This window comes from Lagopus muta, chromosome 12, assembly GCF_023343835.1.
Source record: "Lagopus muta isolate bLagMut1 chromosome 12, bLagMut1 primary, whole genome shotgun sequence".
NCBI lineage: Eukaryota > Metazoa > Chordata > Aves > Galliformes > Phasianidae > Lagopus > Lagopus muta.
In genome coordinates, this window is record NC_064444.1 from 3,490,042 (window position 1) to 3,503,732 (window position 13,691).

Sequence of the window (13,691 nt, forward strand, 5' to 3'; positions counted from 1 at the left end):
GTAATTAGCAGTAATGAAAACACATTTTCCCTTCATAAATTGGGTGTTGGTGTCAGTATGGCTTGTCTGAATGCACATTCAGGGGAGAACATGGCTTTAAAGTGGTAACAAAAGAGCAGGAAAGAATTAGCTGAGCATCACTTATATATCAGTGTTTGTGTGTGTATATATGTATGGTGTGTGTATTTTCTTCCTAGCTGTTATCTGAGCAACTTGTATAAATGTAAAAAATATTTTCAGAACCAGATTATTCTGTGCAGCATACAAGAGACAATAGTGCAGTTATCAGGTATTTAATATTATTCAGTCAGTCACGTGCTGACAAATTCTCCCTCTCCTCCCCATCCTTAGCAGTGCTCATTACATGAGTTAATTTTGTGTCCCAGTCCTGAGGGATGTGAAGGGTGGGATTCAAGACCCAGTGGAGCTGTCTGTGATCAGAAGGGCACATCTTAAAGCTTTTGGATTCAGTTCCAGAGCTAAATTTGTCTAGTGTAATCATAAAATGAAAGTGCTCCAGCCTACTCATCAAAGTGGTTAAACATTCAGGAGCAAGTCCATGGTTAATACATATCAATCGTTCACCATTAATCAGAGACTATTTAGATCAGTTCGGAGGAATTCAAAGTATAAATGAGCTCTGAAAGCGCCGGATAAGTTTGGGTGACAAAGCTGTCAAGTGGGCAGGAGGAAAAAACTGAGCTGTAGCTAGATAAGGCTTGCACTAGTGACAGACCTATGGGCTGTAATGAATGAACAAGTCCTGCTGATTGATTTACTCAGATGTTGATAAACAGTTTGCTATGCAGACAGGTCCACCATCTCAGAACACTGCTGGTCTCCTGAGAGTCACTCATTGACAGGCAGCAGGATGGCGAGGCGCTGGGTTTCCTTCTGCTCAGGAGCACCTTTCTTTTTTGAAGGCTGCACATCATTCCTACGCTGCTGACTGAATATAGATGTGGTTTAATTTTATAGTAGGCTATTGGTAATGCACATTTCTTTATAAAGTGGGGGTTGATTTGGTTTCTGAATGACTTCCAGATGTGAAGTTTTAGCTTTCCGGTCTGAAAATATTGACTATAATTATTGAATGTTTAAGGTGCTCCACTGTTAGCAGAAATGTATTTTGAGTGCTATTTACCATTGCCTTTGCTGAGATGAATTTTGTTACACTTTCTCTCTTTTTTTTTTTTTTAATTAAAAAAAATATATATATATAAAATCTTTCCTACATGATTAAAATTACCTGGTGTAGGGAACCTGCTTTGGCAGAGGGGGGTTGGACTCGATGGTCTCTGGAGGTCCCTTCCAACCCCTACATTCTGTGATTCTGTGAAAATACCTTAGAGGTAATTATTAAAATTAATGTGAAGTATGTCATCTGAATTCAGTCAAGTAAGCCATAGTTGCAGCAAATATCTTTTCTCTTTTAGAATCCTTTTTTAAACAGCATTTTTTTAACATGTATTTCTATTATTATTCTCGTTTTGTTCTGCTTTGTAAAAACTGATTTTAAATTAGTAAGCAGGCTTTCAGTACTCATGGTAGGTCTTAGATAAGGTGCAAAAACAATGCTAAAATATGCAGTGATAATTGAGTGTCAATTTAAGAACATGTTCCCTGTTGAACAGGTGCCTGTAGTTTCCTGTGGACTTGAGGTTATTGTTAATACACCGTTAACAGGATCCCAGGAGTTTCCATGCAGTTAATTTCACACTTGGACATTGCAGTATTTGCAACAGTTCACAACGTTCCGAAATGTCCAGGAGACTTTGGCAGGGACAGCCAAGCAAAATGCTAATAAGGAAAACAGAAGAGAAGTCAGAGCCAGCTCTCGACTGTTGCCAGACTCCATCAGCACTACACAATGTTGACAAGAAAAAAAGAATTCTTTCATCTCCTGCAGCCATAAACCAAGGGGGATTTTATTTATTTATTAACAGAGAAATAACAGAATGAAAAAGAAGGGAGGGCTTGAAAGGAGCCCATTGTGTTAGGCCAGTGACATCTCTCTCAAATGAATGAGGATCTGTGAACGAGCCTTGTTTCATAACACAGCTCTGTAACGCAGTGATCCCGCAGTCAGAGCTGTGTTTGTCATCCTGCAGGGTAATTTACAGTTCTGCAGACTGGGAGGAAATTACAAGCAAAAGGAAACTGATCTGATTAATAGTCTGAGGCTGTGGTGTAAATGCGAGAGTTGTATCAGTGACACGTAATGTGTAAACTAGTACTCAGCCAGGTGGGTTACCAAGATCTTAGGTCAGTCAGGCAACAAGAATGCATTAGACATATGTTTTACTTCAGCTTGGAGCAGTAAAGTTGTGTTACGTAATGAATGACTGACCTCCAAAAGGTAGAAATCAGAGTAGGCTGGCCTATAAAGTTCCCATTGACAAGACGCAGATCTCTGGGCATATGGGTCATGGTTAACAGACGGCATCATCAAACTTTATTTTGGCTTTCAATCTAAAGATCATCCTCGATTTTGATATGAATAAGCATTTTTAGTGCATCTCTTGAACAGGACCCCCTGCTTCTTCATCTCTTGTGATGCTGTTTATCAAAAGTGAGTGTTAAGTCTTGACTCAGGTAATTTCCTTCTTCTAAAAAGGTCAAGTTTAAAAGAAGTAAAATTTAAAAACAAAAGTGTTGTCATGCTTCTTGAACAGTGTTTCCTTAGAGATTTGGCATCTTTTCTTCTCTGTTATGAGAAGGGTAGCAAGATGCATTTCATAGAAGTCTGGAGTATAACTGCTAAATGTCTTCTGACTTGCAAGAAATTGGACAGCTTGTAAAAACAGTTCTTGAATCAACAACCTTTGCTAAGAGCCAACTAAGTGGGGATCTCACATAGGAAAATTGCTACATGACTGGGGAACTAAACATCCTGAGAATTTCTGTTAAACTTTCTGGTCTTTTGGGTGTTTCAAACTTGTTTGCTTAAATGAAAGATGCAAAGAGCCAAGGATGGGGTCTCCAGAAACCAAATGACAACTAAATTTGTTAAGGGAATAAATAATGTCTAGATCTAGTACTGCTGTTATTTCCTTTTAGAGAGTATTTTTCCAGATTTTGTGCAGACCCATATTAGAAAATGTTTTTTCCAAATTTCCTTCCAAAACAAACAAATAAACAAAATAGTGCCCTCAGCAAAACCTCAGTGTAGCAGGGACATCCATCCGTTGGGCTAATGAAGGTGACACGTATAGGTTTGTTCTACCTACTGGCCCCAGTTCCATCTCTTTAATTGATTTTTGAACCACCCCAATTCCCATATTAATTAGTCTGTAGTAGGTTTAATTGCATTCTAGTACATTCTTTCCCAATGAACTGAACTTTTTAATGAGTATTCACTTCTTAATAACAGACTTAAAAAATAGACTATTCTTTTGTGGGAAAGGGCAATGAAGCTCCTCCCCTTAGCATCTATATTTGTATATGAGAATACATAATATATAAGTGAGTGTTTATAAATATATACATGGACAATTTTAATAGTTAGATTTGGACACTAACTAGTCCTTTTATGTATTTCTCTTTGTTATAAGTGAGTTATATGACATTTAATGTACATACTGCTTTTCTCTCCCTTATTCCATCTAAGCAGGGCAAAGACAATGAAGAGATGCAGCAACAAGAGGACTTCTTTTTAAATCCGTTGTATGTAGAAAAGTAAGTCTTGCATTGTGCCCAGTGAACCTCACAAGACAGAGCTAAAAACAGCACGCATTTTCATTAGCTTCATGTACTCAGTGCTCATTTGCTGAACAAAATGGTACACAGTCCCTAGGAACAGAAAATGAGCAAGCAAGAAAGCAGCTCTCTTTTGCAGCCCCCAGGTTATGTAAATGAGGACAGCAACTACAGTTAGAGGTAAGTTTGTCATGGCCCTGTGCTGGCTGGCTGAGGCTTTGGGCCCTGCTTTGGAGGCTTCAGCTTCCATCCTGTGCCTGTGTGAGGTTCTGGCACAAGGTGCCTCTGCAGCCTGGCTCTCAGGGCTCTGTGCTGGCCAGGAGGCTGAGTGTCCAAGCAGCTCTGCTCCCAGCATGGTTTTCAGCAAAGCCCTCTCACTAATTCTGTATTTCTACCCTTATATTTGCTGTCTCTACCACCAAAAAAGAGTGAGAAGAGGGTGCTTTGTGGTCCGATAGAGGTAAAAATGCAAGAGAATGCAGCACGATGGATACACAGAGGTCCAAATCCTGCAGTCAGCTCTGCCAGTGCGGTGGTGAGCAGCTGCACTGAGCCTTTGGCAGCACTGAGCATGTAGGACTTTTGTTCAGCTCAAAGAAAAGATTACTCTCTAGAGCTGTTTTTGTTTCAGCTTCTTTGTGCAGCATCCAAAAGCAAGCCATCTTCAAATTAATGTTTTTTTACCATTAGTAGCAATGGCAAAACTTGTTATGCACTGTGGCTAGGCTTTCCAGCACTAGTTCTTACACTTCAGCTAATATCTAAAGCTTGAACACATGGGTTTTATCAGATCAGGAAGTTTAAATCTTTCCTTTAGACGTACAGTCTAGTAACGAGGGTTATCCTAATTACCGTGATATATTGTTTCTACTGTGCTTTACTGGTGAACTCTGTCATGTTTGCTATCATCCTTTTATGAAATAAGTATCTCTGATCTTGTTTTTTTTTTCTTTTTGGCAATCCAATATTCAAAAGACCGAATATCTGTTAATTGAGGTACCTGTTCTCTCTAGAGGTATTACTGGTTTTGCTCAATATGAAAAATGATGACAATTAACTTAACTTGGTGATGCAGGAAGCATTTCAGCGTATATTAGAGCACGATGACGTTTAAAGAAGGAAAAGCCTATTGTTATATAATTATTTTAACTGTTAATGGGGAGAAAAAAATCAGCTCTTAGTCTTCTAGATGCTAGGGATGGCAATGGAGGAGGTGGTTCAAATCCCACCGAAAGCTGCCTCCCTCTGTACCAGCCAATTACACATCCTATAACCCCAAAGCAGGTTATAATCCTTGTTTTATGGCTACTTGGAAGGTATCTTAAAGCACTGTTATTTTACTGCAACTGATGAAATAGCACAAAAAAAAAAAAAAAGAGACACAGCTGATGTTATGTTTCATTTATTTATTTGTATACAAAGAAGCACTGTGATTTGTTGCCATTTCCAAGTGCCTCATTATCTTGCCACTGTCCCTAGCAGATCAGTTACAGCAGGAGTGGAGCTGACGAGATAACTAGAGTGGAAAAATTACCCCCATATAAAATTTGTTCCCAGGTGTTTGCTGGCATGAAGCAAGATAAGTAATGGAAAGGACAATGGCCAAATTTATAAAGGAGAACTTTTAAAAACCTGTTAGTGACGTGAAGATTTAGTCCATTCCATAAGCATTGTCTACTGTGGTTCAGTGTCCTTCTATTGAAAAATCCATCTTCAGTTTGGAAAGACGATGACAAATTTTAGAAATAAATAAATATACACCCCAAGAAAAGCTGTTATGAACATCCCTTATCCCAAGCCAATTACTTCAGCATTGTAACTTATTGCAGAACACTTTGAAAACAGCTCTTTAAATGTAAGACTCCAGGGTATGGTATTTCATTCTGAATTTTCATCACGCCTGCAGTAAACAAGCACTGTAAATACTTCTGCTTTTCTTGGTTTTGGACAGTTAGTCATAAAAAGTACATCCAGCCACAGCAGTGATGGTGAATATCCCACAATTGCGTACGAAAATGTTAAGTTAGACAAAATAAGTGGTAACACAATGTTGAAGTGTACAGGACTGCAGTAACTTACATGCTGCTGTAACTGCAGGGGCAGTGAAGGTCACCATGCACTGGGAGGTGGATGAGTGGAGTCCGGCCAGAGGCGTGGCAGCAGAGGATGAGCATCCCGGTAGTTTTGCAGCAGGAGCAATGACCCGTGCTTTGTTTCTGCAGGTAAGAAGGTTGTACTGAAACCAGAAGGGACTGTTCTGATTTACTGTTGTAGGAGGAAAATGGAACTGTATTGAACTGTGCAAAGTTACTGAGTAACAGTAAGACTGCAATCCAGAATGTGCGGTGTTAGATGAGGCATAAGGTTGAAAGGGCAATGGAAAACTTCTACTCGACTCAAAAACCTTCAGCGTTTTCTCTTAACAATTCCTTGCTTATGATTTAACTTTGTTCTATTTCAAATGCCACCTTTAAGGTACAAGGCACAGCATTAGTTTAGGACAATGATCTCAACTGACACCAAAGGAGGTGATGCTCTTCTGAGGTGGCTTTCAGGTAGTGACCTTTTGCTCAGTTAAACCACAAGTGTCAAGTATGTTTTTTCATCCTTTACTTGTTACGAACCACATAAAAGACCACCTCTGGATTCAGTGTCTGATAAACCATAGGCCGTCGGCAAAAGATATGAAGCAGGAATCCATGGAGGAGGGGCTCAGGGAAAGCAAACTGCAGTGGTTTGTACTCAAATATTTCCTTCTTGTGCTGCCCTCACTCCTACAGCTTCCTCTGGTCTCAGATGCAGTAAAAAGCCTTCTCAGGATATTCTATCTTTATGTCTCTGTCACTTTAGATAACTTCCTAGGAGATCTAAGGAAAAAAAACCAAGCCACCAACTCAAGGAATGTCAGAAATTTGATGCTGGTTTTGTGCTAGAAAAAGAATTTCCAGACAAAGACAGAATAATGCCATAGTGCTATGGTGACTATTCTCTGCAAGATTTTAATTCTACCCAGCTTTCTGTTAGTTATTCTGGTCTGGGTTCTGGCTGCTATTTATTATTTCACCTGCTGGGCCCTTTGCCAATGTCGAGGATCAATTGACAGCACATGAAAGCACACAGAGCACCCCACTTCCTTCCTTATGGATTATGAGAGCTCAGACAAAAATGAAAATAGTTTCTTGCAAACCTTAAGTCCTGCTACTAGGAATGCAGATACAAACCTTGTAGAACAGTGCAAACTGTTGGGCAGCTTGGTCTGGAGTGGAGTGTGTTTGAAGGACAGGAGGGCACTAAATTGTGGACTGAGATTTTATGAGTCAAGGCAACAAGCAAGCGACGTATCTGTGTAGCTATACTTCCACAGCACTTAAGCACAGTGGTTGAGCACATCAGACATGGCCACAGACTATGGCAGTACTCACTGTTAAAAGCCATCCTGTAATCAGCCGTGCCTGCAGTGAGTGCTGCACGATGACAGCAGTGCAGTCCTGTAGCTTCCCAAGGTGGGTCACTCTGATTGACGTTTGTTCAGCCTGTTTCGGTTACAGTGTGCATTTTTTTGTGGATGTCTCTTCTACGTAAGCTGAAATGATGGTGGAGGTGGGGAAGGTGACCAGGTGAAGCAGAAAGGAAGTGCAAGAAAAATCCATTAAAGCTTCTGTGCACAGTCCAGCCTAGGGATGTCTGACCCAGGTCAGCTCAGTGCAACTCCTATTACAAAGTGTGGCAAAGCATAGCATTACTGGTAGCTGAATAGATGCTGAATAATGTACTGCTACTTTCCTGTGTGGTCAAATATTATTTACCTCTCTGACCTCCAGTTTGTCACTCTACAAACGTGGCATGACGATGAAGGCTACAATTCATCTCTGTTGTATAGAGCAGAGTGGGAGTTTTTTTGTACTTAGCTCTGGCTACTCCAGCCTTTGACAGTCTCAGGGTCATTTTGTAGTCCTCTGGTCTTGCTGTATTACATCAGGAAGGTCTATGCCCAGACAAAAAGTAAAAGCCCATACATCCTTTATTTGAGCATTTCACAAATAAATTACAAGTTTCTTTGCAACCACGTCATAAATCAAAACGTTTATTTACACCTCAGAAACAGCAAGCGATTCAGCAACTAGGGCCCAAAGAAACAACTGGAAAAGTAGCTGAAATAAGTATCTTTGAAAATCAAACAAAAATATTTTTCTCCTTGCTCGAGCTTTAAAAAAAAAAAAACATAAAAAATTTCTTGGTGGTAAGTCAGAGATTGTTGTGGGGCAGACTGTTATGAAATGGCAGTAACAACACAGCTTGTTTGTACTGAATTCACCATCGGAGTTCACCAGACATGCTCTCGTTCTACAGTCCTGAACAGGATGTGCATGCATGTACATACACAACTGTCTTTACATTCATTTTAGCCCCAAATCATCAAATATGGTCACTTCTTGGTGCAGAGAAGGAGTACAATGTTCAAATGTTGAATGAAACTTTCCTGAATAGCTGTCCCATTGAAAACAGAGTGATGCAGTTACTCTGGCTATAAACCCTCCCATTTTCACTACTGATGACCAGCTTATACACAGACAACTAAAAACGAATCAGTAAACAATTATAAATATCTTCAAATGATACAAATTTTATTAAGCGAGGACAACTAAAGGTTAGCATAAGTACAACATGAGAGTTGGAATAAGCCTGGATTTCAGTGTGGGGGTTTTTTGGTTGTGGGTTATTTTTTTCCTTCTTTCTTTTCCTTTTAAAAATCAAACTGGTTCAGCATACATCACCCAAGCTGTTCCTTAACTTGTGTTCATCCATGATTCATGGGATTAAAGAGCTTATTTCAAGTCCCCATGTTGTATTAGTCTCCACCTGCATATATTATATATATATATTTATATATGTATGTGTATATCTCTATATATCTACATATATACACACACATAGCAATTGTGCAACTAATAACTTTCCACCAAGAGTGGATGAGTATATCCATTCCATTCGGACAAATACAAACCAACTAGCATATCCTGATGTGAAAACAGTGTAGTCAATGGTTGTATGCTTGACAAAGTAAAACAGTCAGCTATACCTGCTTTAAATAGAGTAGCTGTTGCAACTACTGCTGAAATACTTCGTGTGTTAACCCTAAATATTGTAGGTCACAGAATTGATAAAAAAAAAAAATCATTATTATTTTAGTTATTTATCTTTTTGGCACCATTGGACAGTGTATCTCTCAGACAGTTGAGTCTCTGAAGATGTAAGAAAGGAAAGATAGGATCAGAGTTTTGTCCTAGACTTGGTGTTCTCAAGATGATGTGACTGTTTAATATCATTTATCTTGTGGCTTTTATTTTAATTAAATGAGTCATTATTAAATCCATTCAAAAAGAAATTTGGTCTTTAGATAACTAATGGCGAAAAATTACTTGTGTACAAAATTCTGTGTACTGGAAGCAGCTGAGACAAAGACTGGCAGTTCTTCCAGTGTCTCAACAAGAAGCCTCACAAAGGAAGGACCAACGATGTAAGAGTTGTTACTATAACTCCAAATGCTCACTCTGTTATAGTGAGCACTTAAGCTAGGTCCCTACGATGTAATTTGAAGCCTGTGATTTAATAAATGAGGTTTGTATTGCAGGGATCCCTAACTTAAATGACTACACGAGAGACTGGGACAAATTATTTGACTACAGGCCACAGCCGTTTCAAATAGAGGTTAAATCAAATTGGGTTGGGTTCCCTGGGGACCCATTAAAGTCATCAGTGAAGGAAGTGAGTGCTCTGTGGGAAGCATCTGGGCTGGAGGCTTCTTTGTATGTCACAAAAGACAAACATTCAATTATATATAAGCAGTCAACGATACTGTGACAAATATTGCTGCTTTACTGTTTGCAGCACATCAGTAAAACCACTGTGTGGGGAGGTCTAAGTGAACGTTGTTGTTTAAGCGTCACTAACTGATGTGCAAACAACTCTAGTAATGAAGTTGCTCTTTGATTTACACCAGTGTTAAGTGGGATGAGAACAGGGCTCAGAAAGTGTAATAGTCAGGCTTCCACTCACAGCTAATTTTCCTTGCTAACCAGTGGGAAATTGAGCTGGTTTTCCTTTGATTTAATCTTCAGTCCTGCAGTTACTGAACAAAATGTACATTCGTAAATGCACGTAGGCATATTGCAAGCACACGCATGAAGTGTACACATTCAGTTAGCAAGTGCACCACAGAGGAGACCTTTACCTTGCTAATATACTCTTACTGATTAATGTTATGCCCAATTTGTGTTTTAACAGCAGATAGTTTTGTAAGTGAAATGGCTTCTGCACAAGACGTTATATGCGTGTTTCAAAAGGAAAATCAACTTCCCTGCCTTTCTGGCTCCAGACAGCACTGTAAGTCTGCAAACATACAAAAACTGCCATAAACGTTGTAGTGACCAAGCAGGTAAGGTAGGAAATAAGTGCTGTATTACAAACCCAGCAAGCTTGGCTGAACGAGTGCTAAACAAAACAAAAAAAAACAAACAAATTTTGCAACTTCTGTGTTTCTTTCATAGTGCTGTGAGAAAGTAATACATTATTTTTCCTCTTTTGTTACAGGAAATGAGAATCATTTTTTAAGCCTGACCCCACGATCTTTTTCGGGTAAGAAAACTCAAATTCTAATGTGGTTCCTCATTTGTATATTGCCACAGAAAGTGACACAATTGCTTGTTAAAAAAGGGTTGGTTCTCAGGTGCAGGTTTCAGGTTTCTCAGAGGAAACATTAACACGGCAGCTTCATCTTCTCTTTGTGTGCTTAGGTAGTCCAGTGATTAGTTCAGTCAGAAGCCAAGAGATGCACTGTAAAGGCTGGGAGGCTTTAGTTTGTCTGGAGAAATAGTGGTATTGGTGAGTGAAGGCTTTGATGCATCTCGATTCAGAGCTTCAGCCATCGCACTGACTTTTCTACATGTCAAAAGGTTGCAGCATTATCCGAGAAGAAAGATCTCTTGTCCTCGGGGACAGATTGGTAGTAAAAGTCTTCCCATCGTTAGTGCAGTTCCAGGCAGAAGAAATTTTTCTTTGTTCTTGGTTTTGGATGCCCTTGGAATGATTCACCAAATGCTGTGTGAACCTTGGTTTAAATTAGAAAAGGGTATCTTTATCTGGTACTTGATAGGGATGATACTAATGTCAATGGGCGTCTTTCCAGAGGTGGGTTTTGCTGGAAAGGGAGAGGAAGAAAGCAAGTAGAAAAAGAGCATTTGCAGGGGGAGAATATTATAATCTCTTTTATTCAAGATAGAGGTTTTGTAGATTAAAGCAGAGGGTGCAGTTCATCTTTGGGTTTATTTGGATTCGTTCATTAAACATGTATTCTGAAAATCCAGTGGTGTTATGCATTCGTTGGTTTTTCCTTTTGAAAACTTTGCATAAAAATTTTATTTTTAAAAAGCTGTGATTGCTGATGACAGAGCAGCAGCCCATGGTTGCTATTGAGGTTTGGGCAATGAAAGCAAGCTAGAAGCACGCCCATGTTCATGTCTGAGATCAGGCACTTCTCGTTGGAATGCCTGTGGCTGCCTGGCTGCCTGCTCCTGGAGCCCTTGCTCCATAGAAGCTCCCACTCACCTTACAGCACTGCTTTGCTGAGTGAAACACGCAGAGCTGCTGCTAGAGAAGCCAGGTCAGTGGGAGATTCCAGTTGGGCAGGACTGCAGGAGTCACTGGAAGAAAGAATTGGTTCCTGTGTGAAGGCAGCTTATATCTTACCAGGAAATTTACAGCGCTAGGGAAGTTCACAACACAAACTGTTTTTTCCCTCTGTTGCCGTTGTTATTACTTTTGATTAAAAAACAAAAAACAAACAAAAACCGGTTGTCATATTTGGTACAATACAGGAAGTCAGAGAAAAGCTATTGTACAGCAATTTTTAACCACCAACACACATTTAATATCTAATGTAGCGTTATGGAAAACTCAGTGTATGTTTGGACTTTTTAATGCTTCCAAAAACTTTACTATTGAAACATATATGTGGTGTGGAAGATATGCTCATAATTTCACTGTAGTAAGGACAACATACAGTATGACTCATAGGTACTGTAAAAATGCTAACTAAAGAATGCAGCTGCAAAGTACTATTGCATAAGGAAGCTTTCTTGTTTAAACTTTAAATAAGCAAGTTTATTAAAATATTCTAAGACACCTACCTTACCCTAGTTACTGGCAAGCTCTAATAAAAGCCACAGTCTGTCACTAGTATACTTTTTTTGTGTTAATTTTATAAAAATTTGGTGTGAGCTTTGATGGATCATTTACAATTTATTAACAAGATGATCATCTTGATACAGTTAAGTTTTTTCTTTTTTTTTTTTTTTAAACCTTACATGCTCACAGAATAAAAAAGGATTCAGTCATATGTAACGAACACCCTTTTTTTCCCCATGTCTGCAAACAAGTGTGGTAAGTTTACACACACAAAGAAATGCTCTTGTTACTCTTAACTGGAAACTGTGTGTACACGTGTATGTATGTATATATATATTCAAAACTATAGATATGTGTGAATACACTTAGATAATAGGGCATCTGTTTTCCTCCTTGCACTGATATGTGTAATGAGAGCTGTGCAGAGGCTGAGAGAGAGGCCAGTGCTTCTGAGAAGCACCTTGATTTTGCTGTTACAATCAGCTTCTCATATGCAGACAATACCTACTTTGTCTGCAGAACTGGCAAAGGACTTAAATTTTGTAAACTGCCCCAGCAAATGATTATCTGCAAGAGCACAGAGGAAGCTGACTTTAGCCCCTTTAAAATCAGCCCAGCATGTCCCATTGCTGTAGGTGGTAACCATACGGTGCTGGTTGCACTGAGTGCTTCCCCTTGCCTCACAAATCTGAGCTCGCGTTCCCTTCCAGCACTGAGATGAAGAGCTGTGCTCCTGCTGAGTCTTAAATTCAGTTTTGGGGCATAGGGTGAGAAGTCTGGATCAGAAGCAAGCCAGGGGGACTTGCATTTCCTGTTTGCTGAACCTGAGGTACAAGAAGTGATGCTGCAGAGCCCTGGGCCTGCCTTATTTGGTGTCAACAAAGTGGCTTTTTTCAGTGGTATGACTGCAATAGGCTCTCCTTCTGGCCACACTATAAACAGCAAGTACAGTAGGTTTAGCCGTGTCGAATAGTTATGATTCATCTGTGGCTGTATTACTCTGCTTTGTCAGTTGCACATTCCAGATGAATATTTTATAAAAGCTAAACCAGTCCTATAACTCTTCTCTCCATATAAATATATATATATATACATACACTCATACATATACAAATACTAACCCACAGACAAAATATTTTCTGAACAGTTGAATAGCAACAAGTCAACAGTTAGAAAAAAATGGAGTCAATCTGTTTTCTTCTCCCCAAAGGTCAAGTTTAGATGTCATGGTCTTTTAACATTCAGTGGAAATTCACATAAACCTTGCGTCTTGCAAGAGGAATCCATTAATAAATGGAAGTTAGGGCAGAGGCTGTCAAACACCAATGTATAGTTGGACAGATAAAGTGAGGTTGCAAATTAAACTGAATCTGGAGCAACTGAGGCCTAGTAGTGAAGAACAGTAACTGTAAACTGCAGTCTTCAGATCTGACGTTTTCTTTTTTCTCGTTGCCATGGCAACTTGGTAGGACAGCTTCAAATGTCAGGAGTTCTTACAGACCTAAACGATGGGAAATGAGTGTGATTATTGCCATGCAGATCACAGAATCTTTTAACTTTTTGTCTTATTACCTCCCCCAGATTACTGATGGAGAACGTGGGCATTTATCAGCAATTCAGTATGAATTATCCAGGTTTAGGAACAATTAATTGTGAAGAAAGAGATCTCCAGGAGGAAACCCCAGTATGTTGCCTGGAGCATTCTGAGACCTTTGTGGTGCATTCAGGAAGTTGTAGTGCAGAAGTCTGGATATAAATCTTGAGTTAGAACCTAATTCTCCCCACTTGGCAGCTTGTTCGCTTATGTT

The 13,691-nt window shown here is 39.4% G+C and overlaps 1 protein-coding gene and 1 long non-coding RNA gene across 3 annotated transcripts in view; one reads left to right on the plus strand and one right to left on the minus strand.

Moving 5' to 3' along the window:
- LOC125699054 (uncharacterized) overlaps window positions 1–7,949 on the plus strand; it is a 124,076-nt gene extending 116,127 nt beyond the window's left edge. For both annotated transcript variants that reach the window (XR_007379416.1, XR_007379418.1), the window contains 2 exons: window positions 3,614–3,678; window positions 5,797–7,949. This is a non-coding gene — a long non-coding RNA (uncharacterized LOC125699054). The remainder of the gene's footprint in view (window positions 1–3,613; window positions 3,679–5,796) is intronic.
- Window positions 7,950–12,026: 4,077 nt separating this feature from the next.
- CDH13 (cadherin 13) overlaps window positions 12,027–13,691 on the minus strand; it is a 427,664-nt gene continuing 425,999 nt past the window's right edge. Inside the window, exon 14 of the mRNA XM_048958117.1 lies at window positions 12,027–13,384. Within this exon, the coding sequence (XP_048814074.1) occupies window positions 13,377–13,384 (8 nt within the window). The 3' untranslated portion in view covers window positions 12,027–13,376. The remainder of the gene's footprint in view (window positions 13,385–13,691) is intronic.